Source organism: Kryptolebias marmoratus, linkage group LG5, assembly GCF_001649575.2.
Source record: "Kryptolebias marmoratus isolate JLee-2015 linkage group LG5, ASM164957v2, whole genome shotgun sequence".
Lineage (NCBI taxonomy): Eukaryota > Metazoa > Chordata > Actinopteri > Cyprinodontiformes > Rivulidae > Kryptolebias > Kryptolebias marmoratus.
Genome location: NC_051434.1, coordinates 8,210,843 through 8,232,585, shown reverse-complemented (window position 1 = coordinate 8,232,585; position 21,743 = coordinate 8,210,843). Strand labels below are relative to the sequence as shown.

General features: G+C 39.3%; 1 protein-coding gene across 2 annotated transcripts in view; it reads left to right on the top strand.

Moving 5' to 3' along the window:
* The first annotated feature begins 1,735 nt into the window (after positions 1-1,735).
* dennd3a (DENN/MADD domain containing 3a) overlaps positions 1,736-21,743 on the top strand; it is a 23,503-nt gene continuing 3,495 nt past the window's right edge. The window contains exons 1-26 of one of the 2 annotated variants that reach the window (XM_017426845.3): positions 1,736-1,936; positions 2,404-2,506; positions 5,188-5,286; positions 5,987-6,130; positions 6,230-6,365; positions 6,676-6,791; positions 6,873-7,000; positions 7,109-7,220; positions 7,529-7,648; positions 7,740-7,838; positions 7,946-8,065; positions 8,351-8,466; positions 9,299-9,454; positions 9,546-9,642; positions 9,713-9,816; positions 11,107-11,318; positions 11,391-11,550; positions 12,017-12,173; positions 12,397-12,619; positions 14,150-14,229; positions 14,445-14,624; positions 14,729-14,899; positions 16,478-16,607; positions 16,716-16,823; positions 18,696-18,793; positions 20,802-20,956. In XM_017426845.3, the coding sequence (XP_017282334.1) occupies positions 5,206-5,286; positions 5,987-6,130; positions 6,230-6,365; positions 6,676-6,791; positions 6,873-7,000; positions 7,109-7,220; positions 7,529-7,648; positions 7,740-7,838; positions 7,946-8,065; positions 8,351-8,466; positions 9,299-9,454; positions 9,546-9,642; positions 9,713-9,816; positions 11,107-11,318; positions 11,391-11,550; positions 12,017-12,173; positions 12,397-12,619; positions 14,150-14,229; positions 14,445-14,624; positions 14,729-14,899; positions 16,478-16,607; positions 16,716-16,823; positions 18,696-18,793; positions 20,802-20,956 (3,203 nt within the window). In that variant the 5' untranslated portion in view covers positions 1,736-1,936; positions 2,404-2,506; positions 5,188-5,205. The remainder of the gene's footprint in view (positions 1,937-2,403; positions 2,507-5,187; positions 5,287-5,986; positions 6,131-6,229; positions 6,366-6,675; positions 6,792-6,872; positions 7,001-7,108; positions 7,221-7,528; positions 7,649-7,739; positions 7,839-7,945; positions 8,066-8,350; positions 8,467-9,298; positions 9,455-9,545; positions 9,643-9,712; positions 9,817-11,106; positions 11,319-11,390; positions 11,551-12,016; positions 12,174-12,396; positions 12,620-14,149; positions 14,230-14,444; positions 14,625-14,728; positions 14,900-16,477; positions 16,608-16,715; positions 16,824-18,695; positions 18,794-20,801; positions 20,957-21,743) is intronic. The other variant, XM_017426836.3, reaches the window with a different exon arrangement.

Below are 21,743 nucleotides of genomic sequence, written 5' to 3'. Positions count from 1 at the left end.
ACTAATAAACAGGCTGCAAGTTCATAAAGAATTTAAAACATAATCAAACACAATACTTTTAACGAAACGGAGAGACAAAGCAGTTTATATGTAGGTCGAGGTATCAGCTGTTGATAAATCTTTTTTTTATTTTTTTCCTTGAAACTTTGTTTTGGAAGCCCTTCAGTGTTTGAGTAATGAATCATATACTTACATGACTACTTTCTCTTAAATTAGGTTTGGATTAATAACTTTTAACCAAAGCTCAAGAATTTAATGTGTCCTTGTTTGTTTGTACGGTCAACAATGACACCTGGTGGTCACACTGCGTTACAACAGGAAGATTGAATTGGTGGATGAGGTTTTTATGGTTTTGGTTCCTTGTATGAGGGATAAACCTTAATGGCAAATACCCTTTAAGAGAACATTGTTAATAAAGTAAATACGCAAATAGAAATTTTGGTTGTGAATCATTAGCTATCACTGAAATAGAGTAAATATGTTCAATACCAGATTAAATATAACTGAGCAAGTAGAGAACCACATCAACAGTTTTGATTGTTTTGTGTCTCCAACTCTCCATCGTGCAGATGTATGTCTCTCTGTCATTTTAATCACTTTGCGATTGTTTTTTCTTGATGTAGTCTGGGCTGAAAATTCCTGCACTTCTCTGCAGTCGTTTGCATTTAATTTGGGTGGTTTAGTGTTTAATGTTGGCGTTTCGTCCCTGTGTAGCCTCAGCTTCTAAAATCCAAGCTTTAACTGTCCAGATTAATGAAGGCGATTATAACCTGATGAAAATAAATAAATTAAAAGCTGCCCTGGATGTGTAAATGCTGCCGCCACTCTCAGAGCACTAACCAATTATTTACTGACTGGGATTCTGCTGTAATTAGGTCACGGCGCGTTTTGCAGACTTATGCTTGTAAAAAAAATAAGGATGAAATAAAAATGAACATTTTGTCTAAATTGAGCACAACTGAAGTGTTTTTTTTTTTTTTGTCAAAGGAAACCATGTTCAATTTAATTAAATCACATTAGATTGTGCAGAATTTGGTCAGCACTGTAGACAGATTTGTAGTTGCTGATTAAATCTTAAGCATGTGCAAGACAAAATTTAAACTGTTTCCTTGATTCCTAAAGAAATTACCTCAGACTCGTGTGGTATAGAAATTGTTTTATATTGTTACAACCTAAATTAAAAAATGTAAAACCTAAGTCAGCTTTAACAGCAGAAGTGATATAATGTTCTTGTGAGGACAGATCTCTAATCCATAACATCCAGGCTACATTGTCTCAAACTCTTTCTGTGATCTGCTTTAATCCGCGTCAGGCACAGTTTCATAATCTCTGTTTTTTTTTAATCTGGAGCTGGCTGTCCAGTTGCTATGACTTGCTCATGTGTTTTGATTGTATTTCCTATGGATGTGCATCCTTTCTTACTTGCATATAGGTGTGCATGCTTATACTTGTCAAGAAATAACACTTAGAGCTTAATTTTTTTACTTTAAATCAAGATGTCTGTCTATTAAATTATGATAGTATTTTACATTTAAAGCAACTGTATCAGGTGCCATAATTATTTATGTGATTTTTTTCCTCGCATTTTTTGTGAAGGGTTTGTATATGAAGCCAAACACAAGAAGATGCAGTATCCTAAACGTCCACCAGGTGGAGCCATTTCATTGCTTTTTTTACACACGGCTGAATGGGGACGCATTTATTTTGAAAATTCCAACAGGAAACGACTTTGAGCGTTTCACGACGGCGTTTGACAAACCAGCGGCAAAGTTGCGTGTGTGAACCGTCCTAAATCACGGTGTGAGGTAAAATGCCAGCGTTAGGGTAAAAACTGTGCCTTTTTAAAAAACTTTTTAGCGGATTTATGACGGCAAACTGGAGCGAGCGAACCAACCGTTTCAACCGATATCCGGTGGAAATGAGCGGCTAATTTAAGGTCAGTGCCTCGGTGATTTGAGTGTTTCTTGTCGCAACTATTCTGCTGTTTCTGTCATAACTCACACAGTATTCTGCAAAAGCGTGCTTTAACTTACTTTTGAATGTGTTGAAACATCTCAACTCTTCTGCCCAGAGAAGAAAACTGCAGCCCGAGTTCATACAGTTGTCACAAAGCGACCAGAAGTGCGTTAGTGCGTTTTCATTTGTCAGCTAAACAAAACAACAATAAAGAGAAGTAGAGAGACCTCAGTTTGTTTCAACATTGTTGAAATATACTGGTTTGTGCAGTTTTGTCAGCTGAGGAAAGAATTTAGTCACATTTTAGGAACTAATAAGCGAGGCCAAGTCTGTTTCCTGCTGATGTTTTCTTTAGTTTTGACTAATTGCTTAGGTAATGTGTATTTTTATCCCCCTCTCAGAGACAAAACAAAAACGCCTCTAAAGTTTGTCTGGTGTCTTTTAAAGGTTTTCCTGTTTGTCTGAGCAGCTCAGTAAACCCTCAGAAGATTCCTCCCATCATTATTCCCCCTGGATGTGAAGGCAAAGAGTGCAACATTTACACTAAAAGGTGGCCCTGGGCTTTCACACAAGATAAATATATTTGTGGGGTGATGTTAAAATGTTTCACAATCATTTATGCAACAATTATTTTTGATTTTGTCTGCTGTGGAACAGAAATCTTACGAAGAAGTTTCCTAAAATGACTTCGATTCGGCTGTAAATGTGTTTTTTTTTTTTTACCAGTTTAATTTGTAAAAGCAGACTTTTTTGTGTGTTTTTAGCTTTTCAAATTAGAGGCCCGGCACTCCTTCAAGGAATGCATGCCTTTAATGCCACAGCTTTTGGGTCGATATGTCGAGAAATTGTTAAGAAGTGATGGTGTTGTCGCTGTTTTGGTCAATCCCTGAGAATAGTTTTAATAATGTCAAGATGTGAGGCTCAAAGTGTGTGTTGTGAATGACTCTCAGCTACTACCACACCAAGTTTTACCTCAGTAAACATCAAACTAATTGAGTTATAACCATTTCTGTGAAGAGCAGCTATTGAAGGGTTGACTCTAATCGTTAATGGCAAAGTTTTAAAAACAAAAAAAATCATTAAATATAGTTTTAGCGCATGTTTATTAAAACCTCTGTCAGCTACAAAAAAATCAGCTTCTCTTCTGACTGATATCAAGTCGAATGTGTTTATTAAAGGTCATCACACTTTGTTATTTACACACAAGTCAAGTCCAAACATTTATTTATTTTGTTTTGTCTTTAAATCTTCTGAAATCTTTGCAAATAAAGCACATTTTATTCAGGAGGCAGCGGGAAACTCTGATGGATTTCCTTGGTTTGCACACACCCATCATGACATCTGCATTTTACTGAATACATGCATGTAATTTCTGTTCTTATTTAATGTTTTGCATATGCTTTCAGCGTGACATCAGCTCCACAACCGCTCCCTAGGGGATTTTAGGGGCTATAAATGACTGAAGTGTGTGTGTTTTCCCCGGTGGCACAGCAGGGCAGAGAGTTGAGGGACCGGAACGACCTGGAGACTCAGAGGGGGGGAAAGGAAAGAAAATGGTGAAACAAAGACGGAAATTAAAAGATCAAAAGGAAAAGAGGGAAATAAAAACCAGAAACTGAAGTTTTTTTGAAAGGAAAGGAAGCTCTTGCTCTGATTCTGCAGATTACTCGTGAATGTCCTTTTCCACGTCGCACAAAATATCCTGCTTGGTGTCTGGTGCACATGGCTCGTTAACCCATTAGGTGTAAAAGTAACGCCCCGGGCAGATTATACCCAGGTTGGATGCTGCTAATCTTTGGGAAGCTTAAAGAAGGTCGAACAAATTTAGATTAAAATTATCCTAAACAGAGTTATAGCTGATTTGGTTCAACCACATGATGTTATTTATGATTGGTGCTTGGAGTAGGAGTTGTGGATGACTGTCAGCTACTACCAAACCAGGTTTTAACTCTGGATCCGTAAAACTCACTGAGTCATAGCTCATTTCTGTGGCTGCCGTGGCCGTCTTGAATCGGATCGACTCCACAAGTTAACCACGATGAAGCGAATGATTACTTTCTGGAAGTTTCGTTGAGTTACTCATGAGGTATTTTTGCTGACGGCACAGGCAAACTTCGTTGCTCCACCTTTGTCGTAAAAAGCCAAACTGAAGCATTGTGTAAAATTATTAGTATTATCAGTGCTGAATCAAAATCCAGCTGTAAGAGTATGTTTTTACCTGATTAGATATTATTATTATTTAATAGAAATCTGAACTTTTGGCTGAGAGTGTCACTGCAGAAGGAGAGGACAAAAAGATTAAAAGTGGATTTTTAAAAAGGGTTCTGTTCACCTAACTTTGGTTTAATGCTCCAGTGATCAAACATCTGCTTTGTGTGTGTGATTTAGGATGTATCAGTGTGTGTGTTTGTGAGGCGGTGTGTGTCACTGCATGCTTCTGGAGGAAGTTGCAAAGCAAGATTTATTTATTTTAGTCCACTATTCCGAAAGCTGTGGTCAGTTTTAGCAATCTGACCCAAAGGTGTACAAATGTGATTGACTCATGGTGCTGTTTCGTCACGTCTGTAACACTCAGCAGTGTGTGTGTGTGTGTGGGAGTCCTTCACTATTTACGATTAAAGCACAGATTGCTGAGGCATCGCCACAGCTTCAGCCTGTCAGATTTTTTCCCGTGCTTCGTAGCGACTTCTGCGAAAGTGATCGACACATTTGTCGTCTCCTGTCCCCAGCATGTGTCGCCCAGCAGGATTCAGCTCAGCGCAGTGAAAATAAAAGACGCGTGGATTAGTTGCAGGTGACTGAAACTAGACGGTTTTCGGCTCTGGGGATGACTCAGTTTGCTGTTTTTTTGATCTCTGCAAAGGACAAAAGGTGTGAGAGGCTACCAAAGAGATGGATTGGTTTTCGACTGAGAGTCTAATTTTCTGTTCAGTTGGAAATACACTGAGCTTATTCTGTGCTTTAGACCATAGTTCTTAAAAAGAAATTGGAGTCTGCAGGTCGAAGTTTTATGGAAATTGTCCCTTTGTATTTATTAGTTTATCCATAAAAGTCCCGCTAAGAAACATCATCTTTTTCTTTGTATCTAATTTAATCCATCATCTCATCTTTTCCTATTTAATGTGCAGCACTGGCTTTAATAAAATAATGTAACAGAACTGTCGCAGAGGTTAGAATAGGGCTGACGTTTCTCCAGCGTGTGTCTAAACGAGCGGTTTGTGTTTGTGGCAGCGTGTGAAGTCTGAAGTGATGGCAGAGCTCCCGCCTGGACTGCTGGAGGTGTGTGTAGTGGTCGGGGCTCCCAGCGATAAGCTTCGAGACGTACAACAAGTATGTATGCACACAAACGGACCAATTAGCTAAATCACTCTCATCCTCAGGGTGAGCGGCCAGCACTTGTATAATGTTTTATCACAGCGCTTCACACTACATTCAGTCATTCATTCACCCATTCATCCACACATTCACACACTGATGGTGGTGAGCTACATTGTAGCCACAGCTGACCTGGGTCAGACTGACAGAGGTGAGGCTGCCATTACATCGGCTCATCTATGAGATATATTCAATTTAAATGAAAATTATAATACTGTTGGTTGTTTAATCTATAGGACTGGAACATTTTATTAACACATATAAATGTCATCTGACAGAAAGTTTTAATTTCTGGATCATTATTATTTTAAAGAAGAAACTAGAAATAAGGCAAAGGTGAAACAAAATTAAGAATGTGTATTTAATAAAGGTAGTGTGGACATTTGTGCTACAAACTCCAAAACCAGTTCCAAAAATTAGCTGGCCACATAGTTATTTATTGGCTAAAACTGTATGTAAAGTTAACGGGCCAAAAAGAGAAACGCAAAACAATTTATTAGTTTGACTCACGGTTATTGAATTCGATCAGGAACAGTTTAGTTGTCGAAGCAAGTTATTAATATATCCAGTCAGATGATGCAAATATTGTCACAGTTTCAATACCGTGACCCAAAATCCAAGCGGTAACATTTCCGGTCCTTTTTCGCGCTTGCAGAACAGGTCGAATGAGCTCCCCCTGCTGGAAGCGGAGGTACTGCAGGTCTACGCTCCGCCCTTTGTTTTCAAGGAGACCAACTCGAGCCACGTCATTGGTCCAGCTTTCAGCCGCGTTCAGAGGAGGAGGAGCTTCATCAAAAAGGTTAGTATTCTGTTTATTTTGTTTTTGAGTATTTTTACCCTAAAACTTATATATTTTTTTTTGCATGCATTTGGTTTTGCTTTTGTCTTTGGTTTGCAGAAGAAGCGCGACCGAGCTCCGCAGTCCCTGTCTAATGGAGAACCGAACAGTCGTGACGAAGCGCCATCGGCGACGGAGGACATCAGCGTTCCAAAGGATCTGGACCTCATCGCTTTGCCCCAGCTCTGTTTTCCCAGTACAATGTTTTCTCTGTGACATCTTTGAAATTACTATAGAAACAAACTAAAGCCCCAGATCTGTCTTGTACACAATGCATTGTTGTGCTATGTTTGATAGTGGCTTGTAAATAGTTTTGCATTACCTTCTTATTCTGTAAACATATGTATTTTATTATTTTGAAAATCAAGCTCTTTTCATTTGTATGTAAAATATACTGAAAAAGGTCAGAACCCTTCCTATAGCGTGGATTAGATGTTCTCTTTGAGGTTCTGGTGGTGTATCTTGCGTGTTGTTGTTTTATTTTGAGTCTTGTTTCCTTTGACTAGGTGGTCTTGAGTTAGCCACTGAGCATAAAGAAGACTGTTATCACTTCCTGGTTTTCACCGACCTCTTTGGCAACCGAACCCATGGAGTTGTTGTGCAGTACTACAGAGCTGTTCAGGTACAGACACAGTTAAAACAAGTTGAAACATTAATTCACGCTGGGTTCCTTCTTTTCCTCACTGGCCCTTTGCTTCGTCAGTCCTGTCTGGAAGGTGCTGTCCAGAACGGCCATCGGAGTTCAGCAAAGTCTCGTCTCTATGTTCCCTTCTCTGTGTGCATCATCTCGAAGTTCCCGTATTACAACGCCCTGAAAGACTGTCTGTCATGGTAATAAGTTGTTTTATTTCCATAGATGGTGGATAACCTGGATGTGGTTATGTTAAATCATGCTTTCAAACCATTTCCTACTTGATCTTTGTCCTCCCAATTCCTCAGCCTGCTGGTCCAGCTGCGGACTGCAAGACAAGCCGACTTTGAGGAAACGATCAAAGAGTTTTCAGCCAAGTTGTCTCTTGTGCCTTTACCACCTCCGGGACAGCTACATGTGGTCAGACAACATTCCCATTAGCCTGCCTCAGTCAAATGTTAATTTTGATTTCCATATCTGATAGATCAGGGGTGGGCAACCCTGGTCCACGAGGGCCACTGTCCTCCATGTTTTACTTGTTTCTCTGCTCCAACACTCCTGATTCAGTGGTTAAATCACCTCTTCATGTTATGCAGAAGCCTATTAATGACATTGATTCAAATCAGGTGTGCTGGAGAAGAGAAACAAGTAAAACCTGCAGGATAGTGGCCCTCGAGGACCAGGGTTGCCTTCCCCTGTTATAGATCCTAACAGTCTTTCTGTTTCAGTCCTTCAGTCTTCGTCCTCTTCAAGTGGTTCTCCCATCCAGAGAAGATCAGGACAGCCCCATCATTGACATCGACCTCCATCTTCCACTCCTCTGTTTCACTCCCACGACACTGCTCCAGGTAACGAGGACAACGGAAATGTCTGTTCTGCAACAAACGGGACAAGACGAAGTCCTGAAGTGGCGAATGATGCATTTCCTGTGTTCCCCAGGTTCTTTCCTGCCTCCTCCAAGAACAGAGAACCGTTTTATTCTCATCTGACTGGGCCAGACTCACCCTGGTTGCAGAGAGTCTGCTGTTTTATCTGCAGGTTAGTCTGAGGATTAAGATGTTAAATCACACTTTTTTTTTTAATATTTGTATAAGTATTGTAAAACATTGTCTCTCTTTCTTGTCTTCCTCTGACATGTCTCTCAGCCGCTATCCTGGCAGCAGCCGTATGTTCCCGTGTTGGCAAGAGGAATGCTGGACTTCCTCATGGCTCCTACCGCCTTCCTAATGGGTTGTCACATAAATCATTACGAAGAAGTTGCTGCTGTGAGTATTTTTTTTTAAAAAGTGGAAATTATTAAACAAATGTTACTGCAATTGTTGTGGGTCGTGTTGTATTTGTTTCTCTTGCAACAACAAATGCAAAGTGTCTTTTTGTTTCATTGTTTACTTTCAGAATTCAGCAATGATTGTTTTTTTCTCAGCTGTGTTCATCATTATTCATCGTGTGACTGTTTCTACTGTAGCTGCTTGTTCTTCACACTGAGCTCTCCTCTGTTGAACTGTGTTGGGACGGATTGTACCCACATGTGTGTTTCTCTTTGCATACAGGAGACAGAGGACCTAATCTTGGTAAATATCGACGAAGGTATCGTTCAGTCGTCGTGGTCAGAAACCATCGACCTGCCTGCTATCCCCCAGGCTGCAGCAGAGTGCTTTGTGACAAGGTAACCCTTCAAAGCCCCCCCGCATGCTGTTTTCTAGTTGTATTATGCAATAACATTAAACAATTCAACACACCTTTGGCCCGTAAAACTTCTGCTGAGTCAAAAATGCTACATGTGTGGAAAATATTTTAAGATTATTTCAAATAAGTTATAATTTGCCCTAATTATTGTAAAATTAAAGCTTAAATTTGTCCCAACTGGGTCATATTTAACATTCTATTGCACCATCTCTTCTTAAAAATACACTTAGTTTGGGAACTACGGGGACTAGGCTTGAAAATTATAAACTTTCTGAGGCCTTGCAGAAATACTTTTAAAGTGCCGTTCAGGTGACCTGCAGACAGAGCCCTGCTGATGTAACGTGCAGAATGTGGTTTGACTTTGCTTTCCTGAAATAAGCAAACTCTTCCCTGAAAAGAGATATCATCTGGGTGGCAGTTTGTGAAGTATTTATACAGTGAGCACAAATGTCTTTTGATTTGTGTCCATAAAACGCCAGCTGGTCCATCTTTACTCTTGGCTTGACGACAGTGTCATGATTACAAACTTCTCAGAATATTACATTATTGTTTTTACTTCTTAAAGACTTGCTAATGGTTAAAGAATAGTTGCTAATTTTCCTAGGTCAGTTCTGAGATGTTCCACAGTTTCACGTTTTAGGAATGAGGTTGTACTGGAGATGATTTAGGCATTTTATCCTGAAAAGATAACACAAAGTTTGATTTGAAGTTAAATTTACCTTCTAATTGCCTGCAAAATCAAATTAAAAGAGCTTAGATCAAATGTAAACTATTTGGATTGCTGGATTTATGTGTTTGGTGTCGTTTTCCAGGACTGAGTGTCTCCAGCTTCACTACGACCTGGAGCTGTGCCACCTTGGAGCAGCCACCGACGTCAACACTCTTCGTCAACACCGCCGAGGCTGGCAGAGAAGTCTGAACTCGCAGATCCAAAACATCGCCCTGGAGTTGGTGGTCAACATCTTCAGGTAAATCTCACCTAGTATCCTGTACAACCCCCGTATAAATGTGTTTTAGATGGAACTCTTTGTCACATTTGGCTCTGCTTGTTCCTGTCAGAGGAGTTCAGGACTTTCTGAACCACGAACACCGAGTTTTTAACAGCGAGGAGTTTCTGAGAACGAGGGAACCTGAGGACCAGTCGTTCTACAAGAAGGTAAAGTCGCACACTTTTCCAACAAAGGTCAGACACACCAGGTCTGTGACTGCGTGTTTCTCATCCTTAGGTATTAGAGACGCATATCTTTCACTCATTCCTCCGAGACCGGCTGAACAGGAAACGGGACGACTTCAGTCGAATGGAGCAGATGACTCGGAACCACGTGCAGAGGTATGGTGTGACATCACAGCTGACGGACAAAAGCAGGCAACCAGTGAGAGGAAGAATCACAGTTCTTGCTAGGTGACACTTGTGTTAATAAAAACTCCTAGGTTATTCAGTGTTTTTAAGAGTTTATTTTCACACCTAACACAAGGCACAAACACGTCAGCGGAGCCGTCGGAAGCAGGAGCTTCTTAAACAGGAAGCTGTGCGCTCTGTTTTCATTGGTTTCGTAGGTGGCCGATCATTAAGCTTCTTCCTGTTGTTCTCGCACACTAAAAAAAAAAGTATAAAATCTTCCTTTACTGCTTCTAAAAATGCTTCAGTTTTCTTAACTTCATAAGTCTGATAGAAATGAAATTAGCAACAGTCCTTATAAATAATTAGTCATCATAAATGTTATTATTTAAAGAATAAACTAAGTTTATTGACCAGTCCTGATTGAACTCTAAAACTGTTCTTATTAAAAATTTCCTGATGCAGTTTTTAGTTCATTTTCTCCACAGTAAGTGTGATGCTTTAGGCTTTGAGAGGGCAAAGAATCCCCGAACCATGACACTCACTCCTTTGTGCTTTAAATAATTTAAATAGGCTCTGTGTGTGTTTAGTGCATTTGTTAATTCAATGATAGCATTTTGCACTGAGGTCAGAGAAAGGTCGAAGAGTTGAGAGCGTTATGGTGATCTCCTGCAGATATGATGTTCTCTTCTTTAGTGAGCTGTGGATTCCCAGTTTGGTGTCTATCAGCACCACCTTTATTCTGTGTTTTCTCTATAATGATCAGGAGATCAAGAAGTTTAGCAAGTGGAAGACATTTCTGCAGCTGTTTTGCCTTTTACCTTGGATTCTTTCTAACCTTTTTGCAAGACAGCAAGTTGTTCTTATAGTGTAGTTTTTGTAGGATGTGTTAGGGTGTGTTAATGTTTAAAAATGCCTTTGTCACTTTTCCACTTTTGGGTCATTTTATAAGCGCCCTTCTAAGATGTTGTGACTCACACCAGCTGATCTGTTAGGTGGGACAGACTCAGTAACCTGCCTGTTTTTTATGTTTTTATTAAGAAGAAAGGCTACTTTTTAAGACGAACTCAACACAACACTTAAACAATAAACATAGAACTTTTTGATGGTGTTTGATAAGTTAGTGTCTAGATTTCAATCATGCTTGAAATGGATTACTTTATATTACTTATTATATAAAGATCGATGAGTACCGTACTATAGTTTATTTGGCATGGATTAACTGCTCTCTTCCTCACTGTCGCCACAAATCATCACGCGATGATCTTCTTTTCGTCCCAGGAATCGCCCACTGACCGAGTCTCCCCGTCGGCCCCCGATGGCCGAACTGTCCCGGAGTGGCTACAGCCGCTACACCAGCCCTGACAGCAGACTCAGCAAAAGACTGGGAGCCAGTCTGCCAAATCTGGATCAGCCTATCAACGAATCTGTGACGCTGCCAGTCCTCAGCTCCAACAGGTCGCACTCCGTTCGGAACGTGACTCCTGATATCGGTCGGTACCAGTTAATAAAAACAGCACTTTAAGCTTAAATATTCATTTTTAATCCGATTGATTTCTCTCCAGGGTTGAAGCTTCCGCAGAAACTTGTGAAGATTTTCCGTCTCCCAGAGTTCCCCCCGCCGCTGGCCTATCAGTATGTCCAGAATTATTACAACGACATGGTGTCTTCACTGAAGAAGGCTCTTGATACTACATCACCTCACGAATCTGCTCTGTTGGCCAGGTACTCTGCAGTCAGGACAGAAACTGCACTTAATGTACACAAACATGGGTTTTAATGTTTATTTGTAATTTTAGTGATATAAACAATAGTTGTGTTGATCTTTTTTTTGTCAAACAAGCCAAATTTTACAGCCAACTCTAACACCAAACATGAGATAAAGCAGGAATATGATGTAAATCAAATGTAAAGGTTTGTTTTTATTTAATCCTTGAAGATTTTAAATATGATCATAGAAATAGAAGTCTTGCTCTAATGCATGCTTTCCTGTCTGATGTTTTGCTTCTTTGTTTTAAGTGAAATCTTTTTCTAGAAAAACAGGTTATTGCTCATGAGTCAGTCTTTTTTTTTTCTTGATGTTATCTGTTTGTTTGTGGCTCAGCCATTCTGATTAAATTTTTTGAAGCTTACATTCACGTGAGTGAAATAACCGAACCACCTTAACGTTTCCATCCCTCTCTCTGGTCAGATACCATTACCTGCGTGGTTTGGTGAACACGGTGTCCAACAAGCGTCTCGACGCGCTGGAGGACTTCCAGAGTCTTTACAAGACCGACACAGAAATCTTCCCTTCTCAGATGGTGAAGTCTTTGGTTGACTCCCTGCCAGACGTTGAGCGTTTACAGGTCAGTTCAGAACATCATGGCGCCCACAACCAGAGCTGCCGCCTGATTTCTGTTGAGTTTTTCTAGGCTTAAATTTCAAGCTAAAACTTTATTCTGTAGCGTTTCTGCACTGAGCCGAACAGCATTCAATAAAGAGAGCGTTAAATGTTTACAGCATCAGTCAGTCAGTTTAACCAACACGCACAGTCGCACAATAGTTATGAATATCTAAATCTTCCCACAGGCGGACAAACGACCGGAGATCAAAAGCCTTATCAGTCGGGTTAAGAGGGAACAGGAGAGAGAGCGTTCGGTCAAGAGCAACAAGCAGGAGGAAGGTTCCATAAAACGCTTCCAGCTACCGAAAAAATACATGCATTTAGAGGAATTTGTGAAATGTGTCCAGGAGTCTGGGATCATAAAAGACCAAGGCACCATTCACAGACTGTTTGATGCTCTAACTGTTGGTAAGTTGTGGGGTTTCACTCTTCTCTTCTTTGTGTATGCACATCTTTTGGTGCTAAGCTTTAGTTTAGCAAAATAAATGATTTCACAGATTCATGACTGCAGCTCAGACTCCAAGGTGTTGAACCAACTGCTTCAGCAAACACACACACACACACACACACACACACACACTCGTGCCCATGACTGTTTCTTTTACCACTCCCTTCTTTTTCCGGGGCAAACATTTATTCCTTGGGTTAATCATTGCTTCACTCCTTCTGACGAGTCTCTCATGCACCTTTTTTTTAAATGTAACCAGAGCTTCACATGACCTTTGTGCAGCTTTGGCATTTATGGTCACATTTCACAGGCTCTGCTAAATGTTCTCACTTCAAAACAAACCTAACGCCAGTTTTAAAATTAGCTTGACTTCACGTGAAGCGAGTTGTGCTGCATTAAGTCCTCCATGTGAAATTAAAATTTAAGCAAGGACCTTTTTTTCCAAACTGTGTGTGTTTAGGTTTGACTGTAGGAAGAAAGATTAAAGTGAGAGCTTATCTTTTCTTGCACATTCTGCGTGGTTTTTCCGTTCTGTTCTCTGTAATGAGGAGCAAAGTTTTTCTTTCCACTTGTAAATTTAGCTGAGATAAAGCTGTCAGTTTTAACCTCCACTATTGGAATAATGGACTTAGGACTTCTTCTTTGTCATAAAGTAACAAAAAAAAACATTTTATTGATCTTTTCTTTGTGTAGTAATGGTCATTATTTCCTGTTAAAACCAGGTATTGATCAGTAATGGGGGCGTCAAATGGAGTTTTTTAATACACCGTGTTGCTTTACATAAGCCAACAGAATTTATCAAAAAGTATATTTCCTTGGACAGAGTTTTTAATGTGATTATAATTGTAAATCAATAAAAAAAAAACAATAAAAAACGGTTCAGATTCATCGTAATCTATCCCATTTTCTTCATCCCACTTCTTACGGTTTCTCAAACTGTAAGTCATCTTTTCTGTGGAGCAGAAGAAAAATAACAATATTAGGGCTAATAGTCTTAGACATTCAGCCATAACATTATGACCCCTGAAAGCTAAAATGGCTAATGTTATTACCTTCTTATAATAAAACGTTCTGTTGTGAAAATCTGCATCTTGATACATGGATGTTCCTTGAGACAGCCAGTATCTGACAAAGCTAGTGAAAATCTAAGAGAAGCTCTTTACTTAGGGATTACTGGCTGACCTTATCTTTAATATACAGCTGATTCATTTAGGGTTGTATGTTGATGGTATGCTGATTGGCACAGATGTGCCATGTTGCAGCGTTGCAGTAAAAACAGTCTCCAGCTGCTCGCCCTGCAGCCACGCGGGCACGTTAGGCAGAAAAGAATGAAAAAAGTTGTCCCATTCTCCAAGCAGATGGCCGTTTGTAGCTGTGTGTGAATGTGTGAGGCTGAGCTGTTCAAACAAGACGAGCATTTCAGGGGAAATGAAGTCTGAAAACTGCAGCGAACTTTCTTTTGCTTTTGTAACTTTTGTGTTTGTTCGCAGGCCATCAGAAGCAGGTTGGTCCAGAATTATTCCGAGTGTTTTACACCATTTGGAAAGAGACCGAGGCCGAGGCTCAGGAGGTTTGTGCTGCATCATTCAGCTCTAGTGTTTTAGCATAAAGTAAGAAGAATCCCATTTTAAAGATTTCAGTAACAAACAGATTTTAGTTAAAGAATAAATAATAATAAATGATCACAGTGACAAGTTTTTAAGCCACTACAAGTTTGGGTTTTATTCACTCACCACCGTTTTATAAACCCAATGAAATGACAGCTGTTTTTTGTTTGATTTGAAGGTCAGCCTGCCAGCATCGGTGTTGAAGCACATCGATGGAACTGAGTGCGTCTTTAAGCTTTCGTCCTCAGTGAAAACGAGCCGCGGTGTGGGGAAGATCGCCATGACACAACGGCGGCTCTTCCTGCTGACAGATGGAAGACCGGGATATATAGAGGTGGCACACTACCGAGACTTAGAGGTGAGAGGGAAACTACGACCTCAAAAAAATATGTAGTTGTACCATATAATTCAAAATAAAAAAGCCCATCATAACTTTGTATTTATTTTTGTCTGTCCTTGCAGGAGGTGAAGGTTTCCTCTGCTTCTTTGCTGCTCCTGCGGATCCCCAGCTTGAAGCTTCGCATTCAAGGGAAAAAAGAGGCATTCGAGGCAAACTTGAAAACGGAGACTGAGCTTTGGCACCTGATGGTCAAAGAAATGTGGGCCGGTCGAATCATCACTGACCATCATAAGGTAAAGCTGTGACCTTGTTGTTATCTGTTGTGTGTGTGTGCATTCCTCTCTGTGAACTTATGTGCCCTTTGTGGGTGTGGTTGGCGTTCCACGAGGCATGAATAACTAAAAAATGCTCACTTGAGCAACGAAGGAGGTTTCCTTTGTGAAACCAGAAGATGTAACTACAACCTCTCTGTCTCACACCTACTGCATCCCCCTTTTTCAGTCTTTAATAACAATTTAAATGATCTTTTAGTTCCCCTTACCTGTTTGCATTGTCAGGAAGCTTATTTATATTCATGTTTTCACAAGCTGGGTGAGCTGCACGAATTTGAAAATACTTCAGCAACTTTCTCTTAATCAACAGACCCGATTAGATTTACCAGTAAGCTTCTGAACTGCTTGATACTTATCTCCACTCAGTTGTTAAAAAGAATTTGCTGTTTCAGTAAATTTAAATGTTTATTTTCTTAAGAACTGGAAATTGCTTCTTTTTTTTAAAGATATATCGTAAAACGTGATAGCTTTGGGTTTTGCACTCTTAATCAGATAAAATCAGTTTCTGTAGCCTTGAGCTCTGTGAAATTTTCTGATAATTTTTTTATCCATTAAACAGTTAAATAGTTTGTAAAACGGGGAGCAAAGAACTGCACTGGGTCCCTTTTTTTGTCACAAGTTAATGCAGTTTTTTGAGGTTTCGTTGAAATATCTGACTGCTCAACATCTGCTTTTTTTAACATGAATTCAGCTCTGCTCAGTGCGGCCAGTTTTAGGAAGTCGAGTGGGCGACTCGACTCTAGAACCAGGATGTACCATGTGAGAGATCTAACCTCGATACAGAGACGATCAGACTTGTTTTATTTTTTAATTACTTGATGTGTCGCTTCACATCATCTGAGAAAATTTGAAAAAGCTTCTTGGATGAGAATCAAAATGTCCTTTTTTACCTTTGATTCAGACAGCAAAGATTTTCATCATCTGGATGAGTTGAGACCTTACAGAGTCATGTGTTAAACTGGTCGAGGTTGAGAAAATGATAAACATAAACGGTCGTATATATTATTTTATAAGAGTCCTAACCACTGATTTATTACCTGTTGTTTTAGTAAAAGGGTAAGGCAAAGGTTTGATTTATTATTCTCTTTCAGCAGCCAAATAAAAATGCAGAAACACAACATAATACTTTTTCAGGTGCAGAAAAAGTATTTTTCCCCTATAAAATGGCCAATTTTTAACTTATTTTTATATTTCTGTGATGAATCATGAAGCTGAAGTCTGTAGTGAACAATGCTCAGAGTTTAAAGTATTTTACTACTGTTCCATCTTTTGTTGTATAGATGTTTTAAATCCAAACTACTCTGTTGTTACAGTATTTTTTCATAAACAAAAAAAGTTATATTGGCATGAATTTCCCTTTTTTAAATGTAGATTTTAAAACCATTTTGCGGCCTGTTTATTTACCGTCAACCTTTCATCATTATTTAATGTTTTCTTCGGTCTGAATATTTCCTGCTTCCCAACAATGGGTTCATGAAGATGCCGAGGATAAGCGGTCTTTTCCACCCGTTAACGGCTCCGGTCCATGTCTCTGTCCAGGATCCTCAGTACATGCAGCAGGCTCTGACCAACGCCTTGTTGATGGATGCTGTAGTGGGCAGCCTGCAGAGCAGCAAGGCCATCTATGCTGCTTCAAAGCTGGCTCAGTTTGACCGCGTCAAGATGGAAGGTAGATTCAGTTCTCCCTGGCTCTGAGGGTTTCTAGTTATTAGTTTTGGGGATTTTTTGCACATTCGTTATGTTAAAAGTTAATTACTTGTCTCCTGTTTGTCTCAAGTTCCGATGATGATTCCCAAAACGACCGCAGAGACGCTGAAGCATAAAATCAATCTGTCCGTGGAGCTCGCTGCACCTCAGTCTGTGGATGTCCTTTTGTACACACCAGGTACACACACATACACAATACCTCCTGAATGTGTCCTGTAACCGAGCCGTCTCTCCGGCATTCTTATCCTCGCCCTGATGACAGGTGTTGGGTTCCTCTACGCTCTGATTGGTCAGTGAGAGTCTCTGTGATTTGATGGCCTGTTCGGAGAACTGGAACAGTTTCACAACAGTTTCAGCTGATCGTCCCCAGCGCTCAGTCAGAGACATAAAATTGAGTCATGCCATTGCTGTAACCTTAATCACATCGTCCATTAACAAAAAAACATGACATCATTATAAAGCTGCTCGTAAAACGTCACTTCCTCCCTTTCTGTTCTGTCTTTACTGGAAAGTAGGAGAGATTTAGAAATACTCCGAAGTAAATCTCTCCTCAGTATTATCGTAAGACGTGAAAAAAAGGAGGTTTATCTCTTCAGTGGAAGTTGTGAAAGCACAGAATAAGAGTTTTTTTTTTATTTTTTTACCTAAAATATTCCCTCGTGTCACATAAACTTTGAGAGTTTAGGAAAACGATAATTCCTGAACTAAATTTAGCCTCTGTTTTGTATTGCATTTAAGGTACCGTTCATAAAATCTGAAACACTAAAACATCTTTAAATGTCATTATTATTCTGTCTAAGTTTTTCACTCATACAGATGTCAAATATCAGCATAGTGTAAAAACTCACAACTAGAATTAAAGTCTTGTTAGTATATCTGTAAAAATAGATTGCAGACGCCTAATGTGGGTGCCATTTTCTCTAAAAAAAATAGTGGTGCAATATTTTGACCACATTGCTGAGATTAACAGCATTCTGCTGTTTACATTTAAAGATCTGTGCAGCTTTGGGACTAGTTATGTGTCTATTTTTTGCCATCCTTGTTCTGTTTTCTGCAACTTAACCATTTTCTAGAAACTTCCCCCCGAGTTTTCAGAGTTCCTGAATCCTTCACTTGTCTTTATGTTTTCAGCTCAGTCTGACTCATTTCTTCTTTGTTGTTTTTTTTTTATGCTCGTCTTTCACAGATTTGTGGAGCACTGTATAACTCTGTAAAAAGTGCTGCTGTGTGTATAAACGTCAACCAGCCTGCTTGTTTGTTTGTTTCTGTCTTTGGGTGGCAGGCTGGCTGCATTACGTGGCAGGAAAACTAAAAGAAGAACAATGAAAGCTGCAGCCTTCAGTGTAAAAAAACCCATCTGGGGCCACTTAGATACGAGCTGGTGGTAGACTGACCCACCCCCCCATGGCGAACACAATCCACACAGTTCATCTGTAGGAGAAGAACACAACTATTCATGCCCCGCTCTGCCTCAGACACCCTCTCTGGCTGGAATATAGGTCACCGAATTGAATTTCTGGCACAGAACCAGTTCTCTTCCACCACTCCCTGCTTTCTGCTTGGATATTTCTCTCCCCCTTTTTTTCCAACCTTTGAAATGCAGGATGTTACTTTCTCTTTTTCTTTTTTTTCCACCAGCTGTGTTTTTATATACAGTAACTGTGAAAATGTTGGAGGAAGTCTGACCGTTAGCTGAAGTCTGGGTGGAGTCAGGAAAAATACTTTTGAACATGAAGCGTTTTCATTGAAACTGTTCAATCGTCACCTCTTGGCACAAATATTTTACAAACAAAAACCACAAATTCTGACTGATCACATAATATATATATTTCTTTTTTGTGAATCTTGTGAAAATCTTAATTTAATTGTTACTAACCAGCAACCATACCATACCACTTCTATTTCTAAAGCACAACATAACAGCTGTACAAAACAAAGTAAAAGAGAAAAGAAGAGTATTTCTTCTTCTGTCTCTGGACAGGTTGAACGCTGGCGGGTGTGATTACAGTACTGAGGTATAATCGATAAACCGTGTGTGTGTGTGTTTCAGGTCAGCTGTGGGTGTCTGTGAGTGGGGGGAAGGTGATGGTGTTTGATGCCTCCAGCTGGTCCCTCATACACACCTGCCAAGTTGGAAATGCAAGAGTGGTAAGAAACGACATAAAGTTACCTACAGAAACGGCTCCTAAACACAAACACAGTCATAAAAACATCACGATGCAGCAGAAATGAATATAAAACCCCACAGATGTTCTGAACTGACGGCTGATGGGCCATCCTTTGCAGGACTTGGAGTATTTGTTTAATCAGACGGTTTCAATAAGAAAAACTAGAGGCAGGTCAGTTAAACAGGAAGTTCAGTGAGCTTTCTATGACCAACAACATTCACTCAGTTTTCACCCGCCCCTTCCTCGACCCCAGGATGTGTCACCTTGAGTCACAGCAGACAGCCTCCATGTTTCTGTCCTGGAGGCAAATTGGTCAATAAAATGACTCAAACTTGATCAGATTGGAGCTTTGTGTGATTTATTCAGAGCTCTTAAACTTGAGTTAAAACTGTCATCCACTGGATAATTAATTAAAATTTTAAAAAAGGTTTGATAGAAAAAGATGATCCCTGCACTGTTGTAGTAAATGTGATGTTTTTCATTGTGTTTTCAGCACTAAATAAATATAAAAACCCAATCATTTCTTGAGGAAATGCACGTTGCCCGCCGCCTTTCATGAAAAAGTTTTAGACTAAAATCATCTTCAGCTGAGAAATGATTTGTTTTTTTGTTTTTTGGTCAAACCTTGAGACTTATACATGACTCTCAGCTACTATCACACTGAATTTGAGCTCAGTACCTGAAAGTCGTCGTCACCAATTTTGTGTTTGCTAAGTTCACTTTGCTGTAGCGGCCATCTTAAATCAGGTTCACTCCGATTGTTAATCAGTTATAGATGTACAGCCAGTGAATACTTTTTAAAGGTTTCATTAAATCAGTTCTGTGATTCATTACATACTTTACAATGGTACAGACAAACAAACGTGCACAGACAAAGGAAACAACATCATCGCTCCGTCTTCGCCTTCAGGATGGGCGATAAACATCACACGTTTTTTACGCCTTTTTTTTTCCACTGTTGCTTTTCTTCAAACATTATAATATTCTCTTCAGACTTACAGAGTGTGGTGTACGTCCATATCAGGCAGAAGATGAGTGTTTAGCTCTCTTTAGAGCTGTTCCAATATTTAAGAGGCTGAAACATGAATCATGTGAGGCAGAACGGAGTGTTTTCTTTTTCCAAGCAGCTGTTTAAATTCTGCAGCAGCTCAAAGAGAAAACAGGAAAAAGATGTGGCAAAAAAAATGATAAACCATTTCTCTTCTGCGTAATTTTAAGTTAGTGGAGGGAATGTGTGTGGAAACAAACTTTGACAGAACTTTTCCTTATCTGAACACTTCTGCCACCCGGTGGATATCTTGGGTATTGCTGTAGAGATTATATCTCATTTTTATGCTAAGAAAACATTCTTAACCTTCTACTTTTATACAGATCTGCTTCAGATAACTATTAGAAAACATATTGTTAATAAATCACAAATTTATTTGTGGCAGGATTGTTTTTTTACACTCTGATAATTATTTTATTTTATCTAACATACTTAATCCCACTAGCTTATTTGTTTATTTTTACATATTTGTAACTTAACCCTTGTTTTTTTTTTGTGTGTTGTATACGGATGGTCTGCTGTGTTTTTACTCTGCTTATACATTTATGATGTGTGTCGTATGAAAACAGTTTGAATTTAAAAACACAAAAAAGTTTGACTTTGCAGGATTTTGTTTTTCTTCCAAACAGGTTTTGGTTTTTTTGTGTTCATTTGCAAGAAAAAAAATATCGGTTTTCAAGAAGTTTGTTTAATGGTTGTGAAAAAGCTGCTGTACGCTGATTGTTTTGTGCATAAAGATGTCAAAAGGTCAAACTAACACACACAAATGATACTAAAAAGAAGTGTTTTCATAAAATATATATTTTTTTAAATCACTCAACCTTTTCTTATCCATCCACAAATATTGTTTTAACTTTGAGTCTTAAACCAGTCATGTTATGGTTTCTGGTTTTTACATCTTCGTGGTCACAAACCATCTGACGAGTGTCTGTGTTTGCAGAACTGCATGCTGGGAGTTGACCAGGACCAGGTCTGGATGGGCTCTGAGGACTGTGTCATCTACATCATCAGTGTGTTGTCCATGGTGTGTAACAGACAGCTGACCGAACACAGGGCGGAGGTCACTGGGCTGGCCCTCGGCACGGACAAATACAGGTAACACAGACGCAGCTGCTCCCAGATCAGCGACTGAAAGACACTGTGTTCTGTTAAAACATGGTGCTGTCCTAACACATCTGGAAATATGATGGGAGAATATCACTTTCATAGATAATGTTTCAATAAAATCTTATATATAACTTACAGATGCATTCAGACAGAGTGTGTGTTCTTAACTGGAGCACATATTTGTTCTCTGATTTGATGTAAAAAGTGTGTGTGGTGTTTTTTTTTTTTTTTCTTCCTAAAGAGAAAAATGGGCGAGCACATAGACTATGATTAATATACTAAAAGTCTAAGCCAACAGGCAAGTAGTCAAGTTCTAAAATGGCTTTTATTTTGTAGTTTTTGGGTTGTATCGTGTATTACAAAGCAGGTGAACGGATTTGTTAGTGTAGATTATCAGTGATTCAAAGCTTTACAATCCTAAGGGTTGAATAAAGAAGGCAAAACTGGACTTTTTTTTTTTTTTTTTGAAGATGTTTCACCTCAAAAGGCTTCTTCAGTTCTGATAATAGAAGCAACATTTGCTATTATTAACTCTGTAAACAGATTTATTTGAGTATTTAATGACTTTCCATGTTCACTATTATAAGTACAGTTGGAGTTTGTTAGGAAAAGTCACTCCGGAGATTTACAGGTGCTGGTCATAAAATTAGAATATCATGAAAAAGTAGATTGATTTCAGTAATTCCATTTAAAAAGTGAAACTTGTATATTATATTCATACATTACATACAAACTCATATATTTCAAATGTTTATTTCGTTTAATTTTGATGATT